We start from the raw sequence: 25571 nt of genomic DNA, 5'->3' as shown, positions 1-25571 counted from the left end.
TCAACAATGACTGGGTGCCCTGTTTGTGCCAGACATGGTGTAAGGTGCTAGGGAATCAAGTCATTGAGAATCAGCCCTGGTAGCCCAGCCAGGTGCTCTGTGATAACCTGAAGGGGCAGGATGGGGGTGGTGGTGGAGTGGGGTGGAGGGAGGCCCAAGGAGGTGATATATATATATAATTACGGCTGATTCAAGTTGTTGAACAGTAGAAACTAACACAACATTGTAAAGCAATCTTCCTCCAACTGAAAAATAAGTTAAAAAAAAAAAAGAATCAGTCCTGTGTAGTAATGGAGACAGACACAAAACAGATCATTTCAACAAAATATAAACCTTTATTTTTTTAAAGTATACAAAGAACATGTCTGAGATTTCTCCCAGTGGCACTGTATCTGCCATTTTCATGTGTATCTCCCACAGGCATCTTGAGCTAGACACATCCAAAACTCAATCATCCGCCACCTCCCCCAATGAGTTCACCTCTACATTTCCTAAATCAGAAAACGGCATTCCATTTATCCAGGCTCAAGCCAGAAAACTCTCACTTACCAGATATTTATCAAGCATCTACAGTGTCTAAGAACTTCCAGGCTGTGAACACACGATAGCAAATAGGGTCTTCACTAAAACTTGTTTATGGAACTCTACCCTTTATTTCTCTCACCTCTGCCCTTCCAATTCAGTTGTCAAATCTTGCCAGTTCTACTTCCTGAATTCCTCTGGGGTTTATATTTCCATCCACACTGGCAAGCCCTAGTACAGGCTGCCATCTTCTTTTCCTTGGATTACTACAATGATGGCCTAACTGGTTTTCCTTCCATTAGTCTTGCCACTCCTCAATTCCATTTTCTCACAGTAGCCAGAGTCATCACCTAAAATACAAACTTAATCATGCTGAAACCCTTCAAACTTACTATTATCTTTAGGAAGAAGGTCAAATGCCTTAATATTATCAGCAATACTCTTCATGATCTGGGCCTGTTTACTTCCCCAGCCCTGCATCTAGAATCTCTGTTCCTGGACTATGCTCTCCTCTCATGTCTGGGCCTTTACAGTTATCTCTATCTTGCCCTCCAGCCTTTAAGCTGGCTAATTCCTATTTATTCACAAGCATGGGACCATTCAGACTAAACTACATTTTTTTAATTCGTGTTTCCCTTCCCTATAAGAATATAAGCTTTGTCACATCAATTATTAGATTGATTTTTACATTTACTTGTTCATTATTATATTTCCATATCTAGCTCAGTGTCTGGCACAAAATAAGAGGCTAAGTATTTTCTGGATAAATCAATCAACACTCAGAAAGTCAGAAGGAAAGTCAACTAGCTCAGTCTGTGGATTAGGGAAAGGCTTTTTAGAAGACATCTGAAAAATAAGTAAAGAAAGCAAGAGTTAGACAAAGAAAATCAAGACAGTCCAGAGAGTGTCAATGAGAATATGAAAGTTCTGTAAGTGTAAAACAGTGTCATGAATGGGAAGTGGGTGGGATGGAAGATGATAGAGGAAATATAAACAGTGGTGAGATTATGGAGGTCCTAGGATACAGGCTATGGAGGTACATTTTATCTTGTAGGTGATGGTGGTGGTGGCAGGGGGCGGGGGAGGGTTGTAGACATTTAAACAGACCAGTAAAATGGTCAGATTTACATTTAAGACTGATCACTCCAGCTGCTACTGAAAAGACAAATTGGGGGATGTAGGTGAGGGTTATAAGGCTGGAGGCAACAGTGAGATAGACTGGTAGTTGAAATAAAAGGAAGGGATAAATTAGAATCTGAATGGCTCATGAGACCTCCCAAATGGATCTATCTAGTAGGCAAATAAAAGTCTGAGTCTCAAGGAAGAAGTCAGGTATAGCAGTACTTTTAGGATCCTTAAGCAAATAGCTTAAAACAATGAGCATATATGGTACTCTGAAGGGGAATATTCATGCAAAAAAAGAGAAAAAAAAAATCAAGGTTTAAACTTATACTATTTAAAGGACACACAAAGAAAGAGCCCCTGAGAAGCATGAGATAAGTAGAACAAACAGGAGAAGAGCAAAGGGATTTAGGTTTCAAGAAGGGTCTGATCAAAGGTGTCAAAGGTAACAGAGGGTCTAGAAAGCAGCACTGATCAACAGCACGGGTAAAGTGGGTGCTATTCATTTTCTAAGATCAATAAGAAAAGCAGATAAATGTGGGGTGGACAGGAAGTTAAGATATATTACTTGAATTTTCTCAATTAACTAGGTACAAGGTTGCTGGAAATGTTTGTGGCCCCTAGGAAATCTCCATCCTCAAATCAGTGGGTCTTTGATGGCAAGGAGGGCATAAGACCAAGTCTTAGTATTTCACCTATTCCTACCACACTAGACCAAGTGAATCAATTTTTCATCCTTACTAACCCACTAAAAAAAAGCAGAATCGATCTGGAAATCTTGTCACTTAAAAAGAGATTAAAAAAGTTTAACCAAAAGCACTAGCTACCACAGGAACACCACCTGAGTTAAAGATGAAGTCCTAGTTCCTAGTTGCAGGCTGTGATGGTCTCACATCCCGTCTTGTCAGTCAAAGGTCTGCTCAGTCTTTACAGGTCTGTCATCTGGGATCTCAAGCGCAATCTATAACAGAAAAAGAACACGAATTACAAAAAGAACTGGCATAAAAATTGCAGGCACATGTGAATGTGTGTTAAGTGCTTGAAAAATACCTTTTAGACAACTCTAGTCACCTTCTAATAAAAAAAGAAGTTGAAGCTGAGGAAGGAGGAGGTAGTTATCACTGAAAGTTATAAGACTGGGAGCTGACAAATGATAAAGGAGTGTCAAGAATTGGAGTAAGCTGAAGCTGCAGACCACGAATCTGCTGTATGTCACTTTGTGTTATTTCCCCCAAGGTGCTCGGCTGGAGATTTATGGGACAGATTCAGGATTAAGGTCTTGACAGGCACTGGGGTCCGAGGCAAGGAAACACAGGGTATCTGGATATTGATAAATCATGCGGTCTAGGCTGGGAAGGAAGGTAATGGGAGGAGGGCTGAGAGGGAAAATGAAATATAAGAGCAGATATGGACCATGTGAGGGTATACAGGTGCAGGGGAAAAAGATGTTGCAGCCACAAAGAGTAATGGAATATAATTTTCTGCTGTAGTTAATGTCTTTATGAATGATGACAAAACTCTAGACAGTCTAGGTTGGGATTTCTGTATTCCTGATGTTCTGCCTTCTACTCCACAATGACCAGTAACAGACAACTAAATGTTGAAAAGTCAGATCTACCCTTATAATCAAGACAACCTGAATATATACCTATTCGTTTTTTCTTAACTTTAATTCTAATAAACTATCAATCTGCCATATCTACAGTAAAATTATCCTCCAAATACACAATTATTATCCTATAAATACCATCATTCTGCTCTTCTTTTACCTCATTTTTCTCTCTCCATATGATTTGCAGGATATTTTACTAAGACAGTGTATAAATAATAATAGTCAAAATAACTAGTAATATTAATACTTATTCTGCCAAATACTTTACATGAATAAATCTATCTAATCTTCATGACACCCTATAAATCAGATATTATAGCTAAAGATGCAGAAACCAGTTTAGTTAGGTTAAGCAAGCTGCGTGAGTCCACACAGATGGTAAGCAGTGTAATGAGGGATTTAAAGCCAGCTTCTTCTGACTCAAGAGCTGAGCGCTCAGCCATTCCTGCTAACTATATTCCTTTTCTCTGTTTCTAAGAAGATATGGCCTGGTGGAGTTATGTGCATTCACAAGTAATCAGCTTGATTTGGCAAGTGCCAATGAGAACGGTCTCTTTTTTCCAGATTCAATGTTTCTAAAATATCTATTTCCTAACTAATTTTTGAGTTTTATTAGATTCAGACTTTTGAGAATTACATCAGTAAATGGACATAAAGGGGAAAAGAAAGCCCTAAACTACTGAAGACGAAACACACTTTTACTTCAAGTCAGCATAAATTTCTATATTAACAGGTAGAGCCTCTACTCCTCCATACAACAAAGTTCCAGAATTTGTGTCAGTCTTTCCAGCATTATTTTTCATTTGATTCAGTGCAGATTTCCCAACCAGTACATCACCCTCACTAATTCTGCACCCTGCAGTCAGATGCAAGTTCTGTTATATCTTCCAGTGTCCCAATACATAATAAAACTAAATGCTTGTCCCCCACTCTCCCCGACAACTAGGCCATCCTATTGTCCCATCTTCTACTGCATGGCCTTGATTTGTGACTAGGTGTGAGGTGCCTGCCCCTCGTTCAGGCATCAACTAAAGAATCCAACTCACTGAGGGACATGTGTGTTCAGGGAACAGTTCAGTGTTGGAAGGCACTGGCAGTGCCTGGCTCTTGTGGCAGCATGAAAGAAGGGAGGCAGAAGACAAGACCAGGATTCTATCCTACATGGGAGTATGAACGAGCAACCCACTGCATTATTCTTGCCTGGAAAATGCCAGGGACAGAGGATCTCGGTGGGCTACAGTCCATAGGGTCACAAAGAGTTGGACGCAACTGAAGTGACTTAGCATGCACGCATGAACTTCTGCACATATCTTTCAGTGGCATAATTTCCCTGAATTAACCCCTAAGTTGATGATGGTATCTATTAACCCCTTTTCCCTTTTTAATGAATCCTAAAGGAGATATTGTGGATCACAAAAAATTATGGCAAATTCGTTAAGAGATGGGAATACCAGACCACCTTATCTGCCTCCTGAGAAACCTGTATGCAAGTCAGGAAGCGACAGTTAGAACGGGACATGGAACAGACTGGTTCCAAATTGGGAAAGGAATACGTTAAGGCTGTATATTGTCACCCTGCTTGTTTAACTTATATGCACAGTACGTCATGTGAGGTACAAAGCTGGATGAAGCACAAGCTGGAATCAAGATTGCTGGGAGAAATATCATTAATCTCAGATATGCAGACGACACCACCCTTATGGCAGAAAGTGGAGAACTAAAGAGCCTCTTGACGAAAGTGAAAGAGGAGAGAGTGAAAAGCTGGCTTAAAACTCACGTTCAGAAAACTAAGATCATGGGATCTGGCCCCATCACTTCATGGCAAATAGATGGGGAAACAATAGAAACAGTGACAGACTTTACTTTTGGAGGCTCCAAAATCACTGGAGATGGTGACTGCAGCCATGAAATTAAAAGACACTTGCTCCTTGGAAGAAAAGCTATTACCAACCTAGACAACATATTAAAAAGCAGAGACATTACTTTTCTGACAAAGGTCTGTCTAATCAAAGCTAAGGTTTTTCCAGTAGTCATGTATAGATATGAGAGTTGGACTATAAAGAAAGCTGAGCGCCGAAGAATTGATGCTTTCGAACTGTGAGGGCGAGAGTCCCTTGGACTGCAAGGAGATCCAACCAGTCCATCCTAAATGGTATCAGTCCTGGGTGTTCATTGGAAGGACTGATACTGAAGCTGAAACTCCAATACTTTGGCCACCTGAGGTGAAGAACTGACTCGTCGTAAAAGACCCCGATGCTGGGAAAGACTGAAGGCAGAAGAGGACGACAGCAGGTGGGATGGTTGGATGGCATCACCGACTCAATGGACATGAGTTTCAGCAAGCTCGGGGAGTTAGTGCAGGGAAGCCTGGCGTGCTGCAGTCCATGGGGTCGCAAAAAGTCAGACATGACTGAGCGACTGAACTGAACTGAAAGAGGTAATACCTGTAAGCATCCAACACAGAACCCGGGGGCTCTGCTCAAAAAACATCAGCATTATTATCACTCTGAGTCTCTATGACTTACCTTGCCCTATTGACAGCCCCACGTCCTCCTTTCCTTGTTACCCTGAGCTTAGCTTAAGTCTCCAGAAACCCTCTATTCACTTTCGCTCTTCATCTCTAAAGCCGAACACGTCCACGGACCGCGGGAATTCCGCGGCAACGCCGGACTACTTCCCCAAACCGCGGCTCTGCCACTGCCTGCAGAAGTTCCGACTGGACGTCAACTCCGCGAAAAATAGTTCCGCCTAGAGCCCAGCGTTCTCCCTCGCAATTCCAGCGCCAACCGCTCTAAGCATATCGAGCCCAGCCGGTACCCGGCGCGGCCGGAGCGCAGGAAGTGGGCGGGGCGGAACGGGGAGGGACTTCCAGGAGGAGGCGGCGGGTTTGAAAATTGACAACGGTCGATGTTTGCTGACTTTTGACTTCGCGTGTAGCTGCTCCACGGACTCGCCGCCGTCCTGTGGGCGGCTGCTGCGGTAGGTGAGAGCAAAGAGACACGCGTGGACGGAGTCCGGGAGACAGTGTGTGCTCTCTCGCTCTGGAGCCACGGGCTTGACAGTGTTTTCGTGACACGCGTCGCTGGGGAGGTGGCTGCAGAAGCCCGCCTTTGGGTGGTGCGGGTGAGCGCATAGGTCGTTTTGGTTAGATTTTAGTCCCCAAAACAATCTGAGCTCATTTCCTACGATACGAATGTCTGCCGTCTGGTACAGCAAAGATTACTCGAGAAGAAACTTGCGGTCCAGCTGGTCAGTTGAAGGTTGTATTTCTGTATTTTTAACCGATTTATTTAGAAGCTAATGGGGTTCCAGATGCTGTCATGAATTTCCGTGTCAAAACCAAAAATCGAAAGGCTAAAATATGTTGTTGTTGTTCAGTCGCCAGGTTGTGTTCTTTGAGATCCACTGGACCGCAGCTCGTCAAGCTGCGGTGTGATATTAGAAATATCACGCTTAATCCAAAAGTCAGAGGAAGAGGGCGGTGTATATATAGCGCTTTGCGTGCATGGCGCGATCATTTTTCCCTGAATAACTAAGGGAAACTTTTAATTTTTTTTTTAGGTTGGGACTCTTTTCTCTTTGTTTAGCATCGGCTCCCTGGCCTTTTGATTTCCACGATGTAGTTTGTTTTAGAAAAATGAACCTACTGTGCGCTGGTTTGTGGTGTTGCAGATAATGGGACACCGAGAGGTGATTAGTAGTAAATGGCCTGCTACTTTACATATTTATATACTTTATCTCACCAGAGAGCTCAAACTGGATTGGAAGGCCTCTTCACCTGTCTTTTTCTCTCCCTCTCCTCCCTGTTCCGTTCTCCCTCCCTCTCTCCACATACTCGTGAATAATTTTGAACTGAAATTGTACTATCAAAGAAAATTGAAGTTAGATAGGAGAGGTGGTTTCAAAGGGAAACAATGGAAGTTGGGGAAATGTCCTGGAAGAGACTAACTTGTAACAGAAAATTGATTAGGTTATTAAATTGTAGAAGTTTTTAAAGCCAAGCAGAAGCATTTGAATTTGATGTGATGGGTAGGGCAAGTAATTATTTTTGTAAAGATGTTACCTGATGCATTTGTTGTTCTATGCAGATTAACCTGATAGCAAAGTGCACAAGACTTTAGAAGGGAGAGATGTGTGATAATAATTATGAAGATACTGTATTTTGCACCTCTTTCTCTATTGGAATAATCTCTGATCCAGATATATTAATAGTTTGTTTTGGAAAATTGACTTTTTCTGCAGTCTTTCTTTGGACAATGATTTTTAAATCTATGACTTAGATGAAAATATAGAATGCATATTTATGTTAAGAGGGACATATAACATGTGAAGTATCAGAAGCTGGATACAAAAAGATTTTGACAGTAAGAGTTGGACTGTGAAGAAAGCTGAGCGCTGAAGAATTGATGCTTTTGAACTGTGGTGTTGGAGAAGACTCTTGAGAGTCCCCTGGACTGCAAGGAGATCCAACCAGTCTGTCCTAAAGGAGATCAGTCCTGCGTGTTGATTGGAAGGACTGATGGTGAGGCTGAAACTCCAATACTTTGGCCACCTCATTCGAAGAGTTGACTCATTGGAAAAGACCCTGATGCTGGGAGGGATTGGGGGCAGGAGGAGAATGGGATGACAGAGGATGAGAAGGTTGGATGGCATCGCCGACTCGATGCACATGAGTTTGAGTGATCTCCGGGAGTTGGTGATGGACAGAGAGGCCTGGCGTGCTGCGATTCATGGGATTGCAAAGAGTCGGACATGACTGAGTGACTGAACTGAGCTGAACTGATAGAAGGAAAGTCTGGAATTATGAAATTCAATAGTATGAAATAGGAATAATGGGGAATTCAATCATAGGAAATACAAATCCTTAAGGTTCAAATAATCAGTTATGTAAAAAGAGCATGGAGAAGTCCTGGCTTGTGGACTACAAAGTCATATAAGAAGTCATGGAGAAGTGGGGTATGTTGAAAAAGTTCTGGGACTTTGAGTCAAACACACACACACAAGTTTGTCAGTAAGTGTTTTAATAGCATTAGATCAGCAGTGACTGTTGCCAACTGTATTGATATTCCACTGTAATCAGACCATATCTGGAGTATTATGTTCAGTTTGAGCATTACATTTTAAGAACACACTGATGAAATAGTTTTAGAGAAAAGTGAGCAGAATGATAGTTTCTAAAACAGTCATAAATGGAGTGGCTATTCTTAAACTATACTTACTTTAGATCAGAGAGGACTAAGCAGAGAGATAGGATAGCTTTCTTCACATTTTTGAAAGTGGAGCCATGTGACTGAGGATTAGTAAATTCTATTTAGTTGTAGTGACAAGAAGTAGGACCAGAAGATGAGTTGTAACAAACTGATTTCTGTATAGTATGAGAGTTATCTGATTATTAGAGCCACACTAAGGTGGACAAAAATTTGCCTTGAGACAGTGAATTCTGTGATGTTTCAAATGTTTAAGCAGAACTGGGAAGTTATTTGTCAATCACTTTTCAGGGTGTTCAGCAGCACGCTGGGCCTACTACCCACTAGATTCCAGTAGCATCCTCAGTCTAGTACAGACAAGCAAAAGTGTCTCCAAACTTGTGAGAACAGCTGCTCTAGGAGGACACAGGTGCGAATATTTCACTATTGAAGGACATTGTAGGGAGTGGTGTTTTTGTTATTTTGTTTTTCAAGTTCTCACTCTGGTGATTGGAATTCCCGCCAGTTACAGCTATTCATGGGCTTCCCTGGTGGCCCAGATGGTAAAGAATCTACCTGCAGTGCAGGTGACCTGTGTCCAATCCCTGGGTCAGGAAGATCCCCCGGAGAAGGGACTGGCAAGCCGCTTCAGTATTCTTGCCTGGAGAATGCCATGGTCAGAAGAGCCCGGTGGGCTACAATCCATGGTGTCGCAAAGAGTGATGATGACATGACTGATGACTTTTACTCACTTACAGCTATTCTATTCTTACTCTGTCTTTTTTTCTCTCTGGTCCTACTTATATCTTAAACCTTATTAATCATCTCACTGTGTATCATTAAGTAGAATGTCAAATCAGAGTACAATACAACTTATTGTTTATTTACCCTATGGTGCTGTTGTTTGTGTATAGATTCTGCTGATAGTGTTACCTATATATTTTACTTTGAAGATTAATTCTCAGGATCTTATTGAACTCTGCCTCCCAAACTTTAAAAAAAAAAACAAAAAACATAGTTTCTCATCTGTCTGTTCAACCTAAGTCCTCTTTCCCATGAAAAAGAAAACAGTATTAGTTGAATTAGAAAATGACTGTGTTGCTTTAGAATAAAAGCTGTTTTAGAATATATATATGTGTGTATATATATGTGTGTGTGTATGTATATTTGTTTTTAATGTCACCTTACTAAGATGTGTGATGGTTTGATGATAGCACCACCATAAATATAGCTCAACCCTGGCTTGTTAATTTTGTCCTTACATTTGTCAGCTTCCAGGTGGTAGGAACTGCTGGTTGTGCCATGTTTCTGACCTTTGTTTTTAATTCCTTCAAGCCAACAGGAGACTCCCAAGATGGAAACTTTGTCTTTTCCCAGATATAATGCAGCTGAAGTTGTGGTTCATATTCGAAACAAAATCTTAACAGGAGCTGATGGCAAAAACCTCTCCAAGAATGATCTTTCTCCAAATCCCAAGGTAAAATGTGGTTCTTTTTGCATGTGGTTAGTATACAGGCTACCCTAGGTCTGCAGTGTGTGGGGAAAGGCATGTATATCACTGTTTGATACAGGCTGGTAACTTTAATCTAGAGAAAATCTGTCAACTAGAGTTACTTTAAAATAACACTGTTTTTATGTGGGGCAACTTCTGCATTCCCATTAGGAATTCAAGTCTTTAATGCAGTTGTTTTCTTCCGAAAAAAGCTTCTAAACCATAGATGTATTACAGTATATTAAACTTTTTATTATTGGAGTTGTGGTCTGAGGGTATCATTTATTGGTAAAGCTTGAAGGAACTTACTCCAGGTGGTTTCCAATCACAAAAAGTGCTTAGAAGCAATCTTCTTGGAAAGCTTACAGATTAATTTTCTTGCATTATGCCCCAACGGGGAATTGTCTTATTTTGACAGATAGTGTTTTTTTATGTCTTTAGTTGTTAAATGCAAAAATGAACTATTCATGTGTCACAGAAAATCCCAAAGTCTCCTTCCATTTTCCTGTGTTCATCTTGAAGTGATAACATAATAAAACCTGGTTTAATGATGTAGAACTTAAACTTTTTGATCTTGATGACTCTTTAATTCTTTAAAATGGAAGGAATAATCTCAGAATAAACAAACTTGTTTGTATATGGATGACAAAAGGTTCTATAGGGCAGTGTTTGGGAATTGCTGATTTAGAAGATGAAAGTTAAAAATCCCATACTATCCTATTTAATGTATACCTCCTAGATCATAGTAGTCCCTTAAACAGCTAAGGCATCTTAATTAACATCTGAGGTGTCAAACAAGGTTTCCCATGTTCTTTTTAAAAACAAAACAAAACAAAAAAAAAAACGCCCTCATTATTTTTGTCGTATGTTTGATGACATGTTTTGAAAGACTAACCTATTCTTCCATTCCCTAATGTGGATGGATTGCCTGGATTAGATTTGAATATTCTTGTTATCATTCTGTGTATAAGCCTAAACAACTAGTCTTATTGACCAGCACATATGACTTAGCACATATGAGCAAACTGATGAGTGTATAAGGTGTTTTAAAACATGGAAAAATTAAGGATGAGATGTATGGAGAGAGTAACATGGAAACTTACAATACCATATGTAAAATAGATAGCCAACAGGAATTTGCTGTATGACTCGGGGAACTCAAACAGGAGCTCTAACAGTCTAGAGGGGTGGGACGGGGAGGGAGGCTCAGAAGGGAGGGCACACTGGTGTACCTATGGCTGATTCTTGTTGATGTTTGACAGAAAACAGCAAAATTCTATAAAGCAATTATCCTTCAATTAAAAAAGTGGCAAAAAAAAAATTTCAAGGGAAACGGAGTAATGTTGTCACTCTTCCTTTTATCCATTAACTACAGTATTGGACAGTCATGGTGATGGTGGTACTACAGAGTGTTAAAAGTTATTTTTCTGTTATAGCCTGAAGTCTTGCATATGATCTACATGAGAGCTTTACAGATCGTATATGGAATTCGACTGGAGCATTTTTACATGGTGGGTTTAAGATGAAGTGAAATTATGTTCTTTTGCTGCATTTCTCCTGCTCACATTGATATTGGTTTTCAGGATAGGAAGTTCTTCACTTTATTTTTAGCAAAATCAAAGGCTTATTTAAAGTTAATGTTATTTACAAAGGAATCTTAGGTGTAGTAATGATTTATCTTGATAGCTTTACTAAGATGGAAACTATTACTGAAAACCTAGATGACACAAGTTATTGATTCCCTGCAGTTATTCACAAATTTCCAGGCTCGTCTTCAGAGACTACAATAAGCAATAGCAAAGTCTTCACAGATACTGTTCTCTTCTCAGGAAAGATTTCCAAATTGGGATAAGAGATATGCACTGAGATTGAAAAGAGTTGAAATAAAGCAGTTGAGCTTTTAGCAAATTAGGTATTTCTAGTAAGAAGATTATTTTTCTTAATCTTTTTTTGCTGTTAAATCATCAGGGCATCAATTGAAGATGTACAAAGAAGCAATATCTGTAGAATCTCAATATATATTGTTTGAAAATCGAAAGGTTTGTCATTTATTTGCTGTGAAACCTTGTTAAGGCTTAGTTTCTCTGTCTATAAAATAAGGTTAGTACTTTGTTCTACTGTTGTTATAGAAATTAAGAAGGGATATGTTAAGAATATGTTTATATAATTTAGGAGGGTACCTGATATTTAGCAAATGCTAACCATTACCCCTTTATTTTTTCATTCATTTAAAAAGTCTTTATTGAGCACTCACTATGAACTGAGCATTATTAATATTAGTGACATGTCAGGTTTGGGCCAGGATCTGCATTGTTTGTTTAAATTAATGATAGTAAGTTAATATATTTTGATTTTAATCTGTGAGTAAACTTTCTTAAGGTTGAAAATTTTTGTCATTTTGTCTAATCAATTTGTAACTTGGATTTTGTGATTTATTACATTTAGATGCCAGTGAACTCTGAGGTCATGTATCCACACATAATGGAGGGCTTCTTACCAGTCAGCAATTTGTTTATTCATTTGTAAGTAAAGAGTCATTATTTTCTTAGTCTGCATTTGTATTTACATTACATTTGGCTTTCTTAAAGACATGATTTTCTTTGGAAAGGAATTTCTACCATTTTTCTCTTCACTCCCTCTCATAAATATTCAGAATTGTACATTTCCAGCAAATACAGCTAACTGCCCCCACTTCAGTTCTTTCAGTTGATGTATAAAGATACTATGAGTCTAAAATTGTTAGAGTTTTGCATCTTAGAGAGTCCTAGTACTTCCAAGAGTATGTGTTGTTTATTAGAATCTATAACTATACCTTGGTATTACATGAATACTTTTGTTGTAATATACAGAAAAATTAGATTTCAGTGCTATATGATTATGTATTGTAGTAGACTTCTGACTCAGTCCTATGATATTGAGAAATATATCCAGAAATCTTTTTGATAAAAAGATGTTTATCCTTTTTGACTTAGTATGTAATTCAAAAGATACTTTTCAATATGCTTGCTCCACTTTATCTTCAAGGGACTCATTTCTGCCCATCTGTCGGGTGAATGACTTTGAGATTGCTGATATTCTATATCCAAGTAAGTGAAAATTAAAACAATTTTTAATGTTTGGCCTTAATCTAACATTTTACCTTTCTGTCAATAATGTGAAAAAAATAAAAGTCTTAATGGAACTTGGATTTAGAAAGTGTGTCTTGATTCTCAAGGATGAATTTTTTAATATCCCATTAATTGGAAATTATTCCTTTGTAAAGTCACAGAAAAGCTGTTTTTTTGATTAGTTTTTCTTAATTCCTTACATTTAAAAATGTTCTGTAAGTTTGAGATTATGAATACAAACAATATGTAAGCTGTGATGTTGCATAATGAATTAATCATACCAGTTTTATCAAATATCATAATTACTTTTTACCATGAAGAAAACACCTTTTAACAGGATAATCATGATAGTCATGATATTGTATTAAAATGTAACGTTCTCCTAATTTTGTGTCCCTTAATTTATTTGACTCTTTAGTATTTACAAATCAAGTTATTTTATGTTTCAAGATATTAGGTGTACTATATAAAAATTTATTTTTAATCCCATTTTGGATCTCTTTTTTTGTTTGTTTATTGGCATATAAATTATACAAAATAAAAATTCACTAATTTTAAATGCATAACTGAATAAATCTTAGCAAAAGTATATAGTTATATAAGCAGCACCGCAGTCATGACCCCCAAAGTTCCCTTATATCCCTTTACAGTCTACTTTTTAGCACTGTAATATTTTGACTTTTCAGAACCTCATGTAATTGAAGTCATATGGTCTATAGTCTTTTGTGTGTGGCTTCTTTAATTTAGCATAGTGCTTTTGAGATTTGTCCACATTATTGCATGTATTGGTACTTTGTTCTTTTATTTTAGAGTAGCAGTCTGTCATAAGTATACAGTTTATTTATCCGTTGTCCAGTTGGTAAGACGTTTGAATTGCTTCCAGTTTTGGCCATTGTGTATAAAGTTGCTGTGAACATTAGTGTAAAAATCTTGGTCTGCACATATTTTCATTTCTATGGATAAAGGTTGCTGTTGTTCAGTTGTTCAGTCGTGTCTGACTCTTTGTGACCTCATGGACTGCAGCACACTAGGCTTCCCTGTCCCTCACCATCTCCCAGAGCTTGCTCAAACTCATGTCCATGGAGTCAGTGATGCCATCCAACCATGTTGTCCTCTGTTGTACCCTTTTCTTCCTGCTTTCAATCTTTTCCAGCATTGGGGTCTTTTCTAATGAATCGACTTTTTACATCAGGTGGCCAAAATATTGGAGCTTCAGCTTTAGCATCAGTCCTTCCAGTGAATAGTTAGGACTGATTTCCTTTAGTATTGAATGGCTTGATCTCCTTGCAGTCCAAGGGACTCTCAAGAGTCTACTCCAACACCACAAATCAGAAGCACCAATTCTTTGGCATTCAGCCTTCTTTATGGTCCAACTCTCACATCCATACATGACTACCAGGAAGAGCATAGCTTTGACTATATAGATCTTTGTTGTCAAAAGTGTTTTTCCTAATTTTTAATATGCTATCTAGGTTGGTCATAACTTTTCTTCCAAGGAGCAAGTGTCTTTTAATTTTGTGGCTGCAGTCACCATCTCCAGTGATTTTGGAGCCCAAGAAAATAAAGGCTGTCACTGTTTCCATTCTTTCCCCATCTATTTGCCATGAAGCTATGGGACTGGATGTAATGATCTTGGGTTTTTGAATGTTGAGTTTTAAGGCAGCTTTTCACTCTCCTCTTTCACCTTCATCAAGAGACTCTTTAGTTCCTCTTCACTTTTTGCCATAAGAGTAGTGTCATCTGCGTATCTGAGGTTATTGATATTTCTCCTGGCAATCTTGATTCCAGCTTGTGCTTCATCCAGCCTAGCATTTCTCATGATGGTACTCTGCATATAAGTTAAATAAGCAGGGTGACAGTACACAGCTTTGACATACTACTTTCTCTGTTTGGAACCAGTCTGTTGTTCCATTTCCATTTCTAACTGTTGCCTCCTGACCTGCATACAGATTTCTCAAGAGGCAGTTCAGGTGGTCTGGTATTCTCATGTCTTTAAGAATTTTCCACAGTTTGTGGTGATACACACAGTTAAATACTTTGGCATAATCACTAAAGCAGAAATAGATGTTTTCTGGATCTCTCTTGCTTTTTCAGTGATCCAGTGGATGTTGGCAATTTGATATCCGGTTCCTCTGCCTTTTCTAAAACCAGCTCGAACATCTGGAAGTTCATGTTTCACGTATTGCTGAAGCCTGCCTTGGAGAGTTTTGAGCATTACTTTACTAGCGTGTGAGATGAGTGCGATTGTGCAGTAATTTGAGCATTCTTTGGCATTGCCTTTCTTTGGGATTGGAATGAAAACTGACCTTTTCCAGTCCTATGGCCACTGCTGAGTTGTTCAAATTTGCTGGCATATTGAGTGCATCACTTTCACAGCATCATCATTTAGGACTTGAAATAGCTCAACTGGAATTCCATCACCTCCACTAACTTTGTTCGTAGTGATGCTTCCTAAGGTCCACTTGACTTAGCATTCCAGAATGTCTGGCTCTAGGTGAGTGATCATTCCATCGTGATTATCTGGGTTGTGAAGATCTTTTTTGTACAGTTGTTCTGTGTATTCTTGCCACCTCTTCTTAATATCTTCTCCTTCTGTTAGGTCCATACCATTTCTTTCCTTTATCGAGCCCATCTTTGATGAAATGTTCCTTTGGTATCTCTAATTTTCTTGAAGAGATCTCTAATCTTTCCCATTCTATTATTTTCCTCTATTTCTTTGCATTGATCACTGAGGAAGGCTTTCTTAACTCTCCTGGCTATTCTTTGGAACTCTGCATTCAGATGGGATAAATATTAAAAGTAGAAATGCTGGTTTACATAGTAAGCACATGCTTAACTTTTCGGAAACTGCCAAACTGTTCTTCTAAGTGGCTGTATCGTTAAGCTCTAGTGCATTGCCATTGGCAGTATGGGATAGTTTCAGTTCCTCTACATCCTTCTTGTACTCGATGCTGTAGGTTTTTAATTAGACATGCTAAAGGCTGTCTCTGGGTTTCCCAGGTGGCACAGTAGTAAAGAATCCACCTGCTAATGCAGGAGACACAAGTACATGGGTTTGATTCCTGGATCAGGGAAGACCACGTGGAGTAGGAAATGACAACCCACTCCAGTATTCTTGCCTGGAAAATTCCATGGACAAAGAAGCATGGTGGGCTACGGTACATGGATCACAAAAAGTGGGACATAACTGAGCCCGTATGCACACAAAGACTGTCTAGTTATGTTTCATGGTTTCAATTCACATCTCCCTCATGGCTAGATAATAATGAGCAAACTTTCATATGATTATTTGCTATCCATATATCTTCGGAAGTATCTATTTGAATCATTTAGCTAGTTTTTAAAAATTGAATTGTCTTGTGATTGAGTTAGAAGGTTTCTTCAGGTATTTTGGAAAGAAGGAGTTTATCAGATATGTTTTATACAGGTTTTTCCCTTGGTCTGTTACTTGCTTTTTCAGTTTCATAACCATGTCTTTTCAAAAGCAAGATGTATTTCAGTTTTTAATATTCTAATTGATATTTTTTCTTTTGTCATTCATAAAACTATTTTTTGCATTCTATCAGAAAATCTTGGCCTCAAGGATTTATTTGGCTAAATTTTACTCCTTTATTTTGCTGTAAGTGTATTATAGTTTCCACCTTTATTATTTAATGCCTAAATTTTTGAATATCATGTGAGGCAAAGGGCAAGGTTAATTTTTTCCTTCATGCATATGATTATCAAAGTATTCTAGCATCACTCATTGAAAAGCTTATCCTTTTGCCATTGAACTACCTTGGCACTTTTGTCAAAACTAATTGATCCTGCACATCTATTAGGATGACAGAAATCTAAAACACTGACAATACCAAATGCTGATGAGGAAGGATATGGAGCAACAGGAACTTTAATTTATCGCTTGTGGGAATGCAAAATAGTATAGCAGCCTTGGAAGACAGTTGTCAGTTTCTTACAAAGCTAAGTGTATTCTTACTGTATGATCTAATAGTCATGTGCCTTGTTATTTATCCAAACATCTAGAAAGCGCATGTCCACACAAACACCTCCTAACATTTTTTTGCAGCTTTATTCATAATTGTCAAAACCTAGAAGCAAGCAAGACATCCTTCAGTAGGTGAATGGATGAAATAGTACATCAAGCCAGGGGAATATTACTTAGTGCTGTAAAGAGATGAGTTATGAAGCAATAAAAAGATGTCAGGAATCTCAGATGCGTATCACAAAGTATAAGAAGTCAGTCTGCAAATGCTATTTACAGAGCTATTACAATTATGACAATCTGAAAAAGGCAAAAACTATGAAGATAGTAAAAAGATCATTGTTTGCCAGGGACTGTGGGAGGAGAAAGAATGGATAGCCAAGGCAGAGAGGATTTTTTACAGCAGTGAAACTATCCTGTATAATACTGTAGTTATACAGTGTTATATTTGTGTCATTATACCTTTGTCATATATATGGAATTTAGAAAGAAGGTAGCAATAACCCTGTATGCGAGATGGCAAAAGAGACACAGATGTATTGAACAGACTTTTGGACTCTGGGAGAGGGCGAGGGTGGGATGATATGGGAGAATGGCATTGAAACTTGTAAAATATCATATGTGAAACAGATCGCCAGTCCAGGTTCGATGCATGAGACAAGGTGCTCAGGGCTAGTGCACTGGGATGACCCTGAAGGATGGGATGGGGAGGGAGGTGGGAAGGGGGTTCAGAATGGGGAACACATGTATATCCATGGCTGATTCATGGCAGTGTATGGCAAAACCAATACAATATTGTAAAGTAAAAATAAATAAAAAGGCCTATACCTTTATCAAAATCCGTAGAATGTACAGATTTCTACGTACATTCCAAGAGTGAATTCTGATGTAAACTATGAACTTTGACTAATATTGACATGTCATTGTAGGTTCATCTTTTGTCACAAATGTACCACTCAGGTGGGGGATGTTGATAGTGGAGTAGGCTATATCAGGACATAGAATACATGGAAACTCTACTTTCTGCTTAATTTTTCCGTGAACCTAAAGTGCTCTAAAGATTCTGCATTAAAAAGTCAGTTAATATATGTATTTCTGGCTGCGTTCTTCGCTCCATTGGTCTATATGTTGTCTCTGCACCAACCATACTACCTTGATTACTTCAACCTTTATAGTAAGTCTGGAAATCAGGCAGTGTTTAATTTCTCCAACTTTGTTCTCTATTTCATAATTGTTTTAGTTATTCTGGTCTTTTGTATTTTCATATAAATTTTAGAACTAGCCGGTCACTTCTGTGCTCCTCTACCCTCCATGATCTCCTAGAATTTTGACTGAGATTACTTTGAATGTATAGTTCATTTGGTGGATAATTGAGACAACTTGATAATATTAGGTCTTGTAATCCAAGTGTATTTACCTCCATTTATTTAGGTTGTCTTTAATTTTTCATTACTATGTTTTATAATTTTCAGAGTACAGGTCATATTCATTTTGTTAAATTTATCTGAATGTAATGTATATTTCTTTCAGTTTAAATTTTGAATGGATTGGTCATTACTAGTATAGAGAGACTATTGATTTTTATATATTGACCTTATTTCTAATAGATTTTTAGAATAGATTCCTTAGGGTTTTCTACACTGGCAGTCCAGTTGTTTGAGAACAAAGACAGTTTTACATCTTGCCAGTCTAGATGTATTTTACTTATTATTCTTTCCTTCTGCAGTGGCTAGGACTTCTAGCATAATGTTGAGTAAAATGTTGAGAGTATGCGTCACTGTGTTATTCCTGTTCTTCAGGGGAAAGCGTTTAGGCTTTTATCAGGAAGTATGTTAGTTATAGGATTTTCTTAGATGGCCTTTATTAGGGTAAGTAACTTCTCTTTGCATTTTGTATCATGAGTGGGTGTTCACTTTTGTTAAATTTCTTCTCTGCATCTAATGAGAAAATCATGTGCATTCTCTTCTTCAGTCTAGTGGATTACTTTGTTTGAGTTAAGTCAACTTTGTATTCAGGATGAACCCCATTTGGTTATGATACAGTGTTTTTTAACATATTGCTGAATTTGATTTGCTAATATTTTGTTGTGTTTCTGTGATCATGTTCATGAGAGCTGTTGGTCTGTATTTTTTTTGTAATGCCATTGCAGTGACAAATTTGGATATCAAGATATTGCTGGCCTTTCAGGATGAGTTTAGAGAGATTCCCTCTTTCATTTCCAGAAATAGTTATGTAAAACTTGTATTCTTTCTTTCTTAAATGTTTGTTAGAATTCACCAGTGAATCCAACTGGGATTGGAGTTTTCTCTGTGAATTATTAATTAATTTATTTTTTTAATAAATAAAGGATTATGCTGGTTATTTCCAGAGCTACTAAGTGAGATTTGTAGGTTACCTTTTTTCAGAGAGTTTATCTATTTACTTTAAATGGGCAGATTTATTAACATAACATTGCTCATATTTTTCATGTATCATTGAACAGTCTTTGGGGTCAGCAGTGATGTCCCTCTCTTATTTTGACATTAATAATTTCTTCATTCATTTACTTTTCCCTGATCAATCTGGCTAGAAGTTTCTCAATTTTGCTGATCTTTTGAAAGAACCAGCTTTTTGTCTCACTAATTTTTAGGTATTTTATTTCTGTTTTTTGTTTTATTGGTTCTTGTGCTCATTGTTATTCCTTCTTTTTCATGCTTGCTTTGGGTTTTCTTTTCTTTTTTTTTTCCTCCAAATTTTTAAAGATAGAAGCTGAGGCCATCAATTGAGACCTTTCTTCTTTCCTAACATAGATGTTTAGTGCTATAAATTTCCCTCTAGCCTTGCTTTAGCTGCATCCCATGACCTTATTATAGATGTTTGTGTAGTAGTTACAGTTCCTCTACATCCTCCCTGTACTTGACACACACACACACACACACATGCATTTGTGATTATAAATTTAATTTTATCTTCAACAGAGTAGTCCTGTGACACTCTGGCTTCAGGAATTGAGGCTGCATCCCTTCTGAGATATCTTTTCTTTTTGGAAGTTATTTCAGGATTATCATTGGTCAAAGACCAATTTTTAATCTAAATGCCTAATTTTGATAGTTCTTAGATCAAATATATAGTTTAAAATAAAAATCCTTATGGCAATGGGTCCACGATTTAGAGTTCTCAGAGGAGATTATTTCCTCACAGAGGCGATGCAGAAACACTACTACCTTTGTCATTTCCCTGCATTTTTTCCGCTTAATCTACCATTTCACTGAGGATGTAGCCTTTCTAGAGGCCCGCATGTTTTAGGGACCTCAGCTCCAATTCCCTGTGTCATGTGAGTCCAAGGTGTGATCAGCTGTTTCTTCATGAACGTTAATAATCCAAACTAACTGCTTCCTGAGCCTGGAGTTATTCTCTCTGGATTCTCCTCATGTCTGGCGATTTTTAATAAGACTTCCTCTTTATCAGAAGTTTTCAGCAATTGGATTCTCATGTGAAATGTTTATAGTTCCTTGGATATGTTTATGTGTGTGTGTTAGTCACTCAGTTGAGTCCAACTCTGTGTGACCTCATGGACTGTAGCCCTCCAGGCTCCTCTGTCCATGGAATTCTCCTGGCAAGAATAGTGGAGTGGCTTGCTATTTCCTCCTCCAGGGGATCTTCCTGACCCACGGATTGAACCCACATCTCCTGCATTACAGGCAGATTCTTTACCATCTGAGCCACCAGGGAAGCCTGGATATGTTTATAGTTTCTGTCAAGTTTGGAAAATATTTAGCTATTCTATAAAAGTTTTTTCTACCATTCCTTTTTGTAGGACTCTAATTACATATTTATTATGCTGCTTGATGTTGTCCTTAAGTTCCTAAATACTCTATTCATTTTTTTCCTCTCTGGCTTTCATTTTAGATAGCTTTTATTCCTATGTTTTCAGTTTCATTAATCCTTTCATCTGTAGATATAATCTGCCCTTAATCCTATCTATTGTATTTTTCATCTCAGATATTTCATTTTTCAACTGTAAAAATTTGATTTGGGTCTCACCTTTCTGTCCTTAAAATGCTATTGCTTTTCTGAACCTTCCTGAACAAACAATGTATTTATAGATTATATTCATGAAGACTGAGTCAAGAAGATAGAGTTTTTATATATTCTAGCTTCCTTGGCCTCTTTAAACTCTAAAAATTCTAATTTTTGTGTTCTCTCCAAACTCTAAATTCTGTCTTCGTGTCTCAGCAATACCCAGGAGTTCTGTTTGTGATCTCCTCCAGGATATAGCCTAAAAATTCACTCAAGTGGTAGGCTAGTGCATTAGTAGGGTTCACCTCATTTACCTTTCTTGAAAATTACTATTGTATATTGCTTATATTTCAGTGTCTACACTGAGAAGGCAATGGCACCCTATTCCAGTACTCTTGCCTGGAAAATCCCATGGATGGAGGAGCATGGTGGATTGCAGTCCATGGGGTCTCGAAAAGTCGGACACGACTGAGCGACTTCACTTTCACTTTCATGCACTGGAGAAGGAAATGGCAACCCACTCCAGTGTTCTTGCCTGGAGAATCCCAGGATCGCGGGAGCCTGGTGGGCTGCCGTCTATGTGGTCACACAGAGTCGGACACAACTGAAGTGACTTAGCAGCAGCAGCAGTGTCTACAACTTGTTATTTTATATTTTTTATCTGCTTTTCTAGTTGTTCAGGATGGGATAGTATATGCGGTCTCTGTTCTCTCATGGCCAAAAATGCTTTTTGTTTTTTGGGGTTTTTCTTAATTAAGATAATTGTGATCATTAAGTTACAGCAGATATTCTGTACTTTGGTTAAGTAGCATACAAATATTTTTTTCTGTATACTATAAGCAGAATATATGGTGGGAGAAAATAAATTTTCACTTATATTGTTTCAAAGATTTATTTAAGGAAGCTTGCTTTCTATTTTCAGAGGCAAAACGGACAACTCGGTTTTTAAGTGGCATTATCAACTTTATTCACTTCCGAGAAGCATGCCGTGAGACATATATGGAATTTCTTTGGCAATATGTAAGATTCAAATGTATTTTTGAGATCATATACCAGTTCAGTAACATCATTTATACACCAATAATATGTCTTGAAATGATTGTTACAGATAACTAATTTTTTATGGCCATTAGAATCAAATTTACATATTACATATGTATGAAATTTCAAATTTAGTAAGCTTATCTTAGAATGAGATTTTCTTTTATATTTGGTATCATTAGGGAGAGGCTGGGTTATTTATTTAAATTTTGTACCAGAGACTCCTTTTCCTTTAGGAAATGGAGGGGAAGACAATAGTGATAATTCAATTCTTTTTCTTTAGAGTTTAATAGTGTAATGTTCTTTAAATAATTGAGAAATTTGAAGTTTATATTTGCTTTCTAAATAATGGCCTAATTAGATGTTTTGTTCTATTCATCTGCTTGTTCAGCATTGCATTATAAGAATCAAGTAAATCACTTTAAACTCTTTTACCAACAATTTAGAATATTTGGAAAGATTTTGGGTCATCTGTGTGATTAGGTCCCATCTGCCCTCAGTTTGGGGTACCATACTATTAGAAAAGCACGTGGGTAACACCAGAGAATTAGTACTTAAACAAGTGAGCTATGTAGGTAAATATTTCCTTGTACAAATCATGATCCGCCTATACCACCTAAACATCAAATACTCTCCAAAGCATACAGATGTGTGTGCCAACACATACCAACACACAATTTTGTTTGGCTAATTTCTCATCTTTTTAAAGATATGGCTCAGAGTTCTATCATTTCTGTGAACCCTCTGTGATACTGCTTCCCAAACATTACCCAAGTTGGGTTGAATGTCATTATATTCAGTCCTATGACAACTTGTATAGTTTTATATTTATTTTTCTGACTCGTTAAAAAGACTGAACTATGTAAGTCCAGGGACTACAAGTTAGTCTTCTTGGGAGGTATTCCTGGTACCTAGCACCATGGTTAACTATGTTAATAAGAACTCAACATTTGTATGTTGAATAAGTAAAGAAATTCCTAACTCATTTGTCATAAATGCCTAATTCTTTCTTAAATTTCTTAATTCTCATGGTGAAAGTTGTAGAGTGTGCAAGTACTGGTAGATATTTTTTAAACACATCATTGATTATGTTGAAAAATTTAATATTAAATTGTTAAAATTGCTTTAATAGAAATCTTCTGTGGACAAAATGCAGCAGTTAAATACTGCACACCAGGAGGCATTAATGAAATTGGAGAGACTTGAGTAAGTAGGAAATTTACAAATAAAATGCAATTTCAAAATGCACAATGAAGGTAAAGAGTATTTTACAATCTACAGTCTACTTCATCTCTTTTATCTTCCTTACTAAATAAGAGTATTTAATTTGACCTTTTTTGAAGAAGAAAAACCAGGGTGTGCTTCCTTTAACTCTTAATATACACATAGAGTATTTTTTAATTTCTTTTTTTGTTGTTAGCACATTAGCCAGATATGTTTAGAGCCATTAAGTAACTCTCCTAAGTTATATCTAGTGGTATTTATCTTATGTGTAAGCAGTAACTGACAGGATTCTCTTTCTTCCTTCAGATCAGCTAATTCTTTAAAATTTTTATTCCTTCAACGGAGCTTTACTGTTTGGTTTGTTTTGTTTTCAAGGGTTATAATTTCTTGGCTATATATATATTGATTTTGAATAAAAAGGATTTTTTTATCCCTTCTAATATGTTGATGTTCTGAGTTTTTCTGTTTCAGTTAAAAACTTTGTTTTTAGCCTGCTCTGGCATAAATTGCCTTTAGAGACAACCCATTTTCTTCTCCAAGGGATCTTCCCAACCCAGGGATCGAACCCGGGTCTCCTGCATTGTAGGCAGACGCTTTACCGTCTGAGCCACCAGTAAAGTTAGAGACAGCAGTAAACTGAAAAGACTGGGAGTAGGAGGCCAATAATAAAATTTAAGATGGCAGATTTGTACAGTGTTCAAGTATCAACAACCTCAGATATGCAGATAATACGACTATAATGGCAGAAGGTGAAGAAGAACTAAAGAGCCTGTTGACAAGGGTGAAAGAGGAGAGTGAAAAAGCTGGTTTAAAACTCAACATTTAAAACAGATCATGGTATCTGACCCCATCACTTGATTTCAAATAGAAAGGGAAAAGTGGAAGCAATGACAGACTTTATTTTCTTGGGCTCCAAAATCACTGTGGATGGTGACTGCAGCCATGAAGTTAAAAGATGTTTGTTCCTTAGAAGGAAAGCTATGACAAACTAGACAGAGTATTAAAAAGCAGAGATATCACTTTGCTGAGAAATGTTTATAAAGCCAAAGCTGTGTTTTTCCCAGTAGTCATGTATGAATGTGAGAATTGGGCCATAAAGAAGGCTGAGCACCAAATTGATGCTTTCAAATTATGGTGCTAGAGAAGACTCTTGAGAGTTCCTTGGACTGCAAAGAGATCAAACGAGTCAATCCTAAAGGAAATCAACCCCAAATATTCATTGGAATGACTGAAGCTGAAGTTCCAACACTTTGGTCACATGATGCAAAGAGTCAACTCATTGGAAGACTGATGCTGGGAAAGATTGAAGCAAAAGGAGAAGGGTGGTAGAGAATGAGATGGTTAGCATCACAGACTCAATGGACATGAATTTGAGCAAACTCCAAGAGACAGTAGAGAACAGAGGAGCCTGGCTTTCTACAGTCTAGGGGCTCCCAAAGAGTTGGACATGACTTAATGACTGAACAACAACAAAATTAATGATAAACCAAGTCAAAAGAGAAATGGCAAACTGGAAGTGAAATTTGCAACATTTGCAGCAGAGTGTTTCAATCTCTAATAATGCTCATGTAGTATTCCTAAAATACAAAGAACTACAAACTGATGGGAAAATATAATTTTAAAAATGGGCAAGGAATTTACAGAGGATTAAGTGCAAATAGTAATTAAAAATATGTAAAAATCATTAAACTCAATAGCAGTCAAGGAAATGAAAAAGTAACAATTCTATACCACATATCACATATCAAAAACTAAAGTTGAGAGCATTCATATGGAAGAGACTAGAACATGTAAAAGTGCTCTTAGGAAGGATATGTGGAGCAAAACAAATGGAAGATACAATAGAGAGATGTGAGGAAATGAGAGCCAGAGAAAGATGGAATCAGCACTAAAATTAGGAGTGGAGTTAGGGTAGATGTGTATGCAGATGAGTCCATACATAGATTGGTGGCAGAAATTTAAAGAGCTTATCTGATTTTTATTTTTGCTGGATAGTAGAGTCCAGGTCGTGGATTTTAAACTATTGTCATGTGGAAGGATGTGAATTCAGAAACATGAAAGCAGATAGTTTTTTTTTTTTTTCCTTTAAGTTGTTGAAGAGCAGAGACCTTTTTTGGACTTCCTAGGTTAAGACCTTGATACATCTTATTTTAACTTATTTTGCTGTGTTCAGTTCTGTTCCAGTTGAAGAGCAGGCAGAGTTCAAGCAGCTTTCAGATGATATTCAGGAGCTGCAGCAATCGCTGAATCAAGAGTTTCGTCAAAAAACGGTATCTAAGCAGGG

General features: G+C 37.6%; 1 protein-coding gene and 1 long non-coding RNA gene across 5 annotated transcripts in view; one reads left to right on the top strand and one right to left on the bottom strand.

The window, feature by feature from the left end:
- Positions 1–312: 312 nt before the first annotated feature.
- LOC120855515 lies at positions 313–5950 on the bottom strand. The gene is made up of 2 exons (XR_005719262.1): positions 5782–5950; positions 313–2605 (listed from the first exon to the last, which is right to left on the bottom strand). It is a non-coding gene; the product is annotated as an uncharacterized LOC120855515 (long non-coding RNA).
- A 157-nt stretch (positions 5951–6107) lies between these two features.
- Positions 6108–25571, top strand: part of NUF2 (NUF2 component of NDC80 kinetochore complex) — a 40111-nt gene continuing 20647 nt past the window's right edge. Inside the window, exons 1-8 of one of the 4 annotated variants that reach the window (XM_040229991.1) lie at positions 6108–6516; positions 9785–9919; positions 11371–11445; positions 12380–12456; positions 12959–13020; positions 21945–22042; positions 23196–23269; positions 25461–25557. In XM_040229991.1, coding sequence (XP_040085925.1) covers positions 9797–9919; positions 11371–11445; positions 12380–12456; positions 12959–13020; positions 21945–22042; positions 23196–23269; positions 25461–25557 — 606 coding nt within the window. In that variant the 5' untranslated portion in view covers positions 6108–6516; positions 9785–9796. Of the gene's footprint in view, positions 6517–9777; positions 9920–11370; positions 11446–12379; positions 12457–12958; positions 13021–21944; positions 22043–23195; positions 23270–25460; positions 25558–25571 lie in introns of all 4 variants that reach the window. The other 3 variants (XM_040229992.1, XM_040229990.1, XM_040229989.1) reach the window with 3 other exon arrangements.

This window comes from Oryx dammah, unplaced genomic scaffold (genome assembly GCF_014754425.2).
Source record: "Oryx dammah isolate SB20612 unplaced genomic scaffold, SCBI_Odam_1.1 HiC_scaffold_28, whole genome shotgun sequence".
Taxonomy (NCBI): Eukaryota; Metazoa; Chordata; class Mammalia; order Artiodactyla; family Bovidae; genus Oryx; species Oryx dammah.
This window is presented reverse-complemented; position numbering and strand designations above follow the sequence as displayed.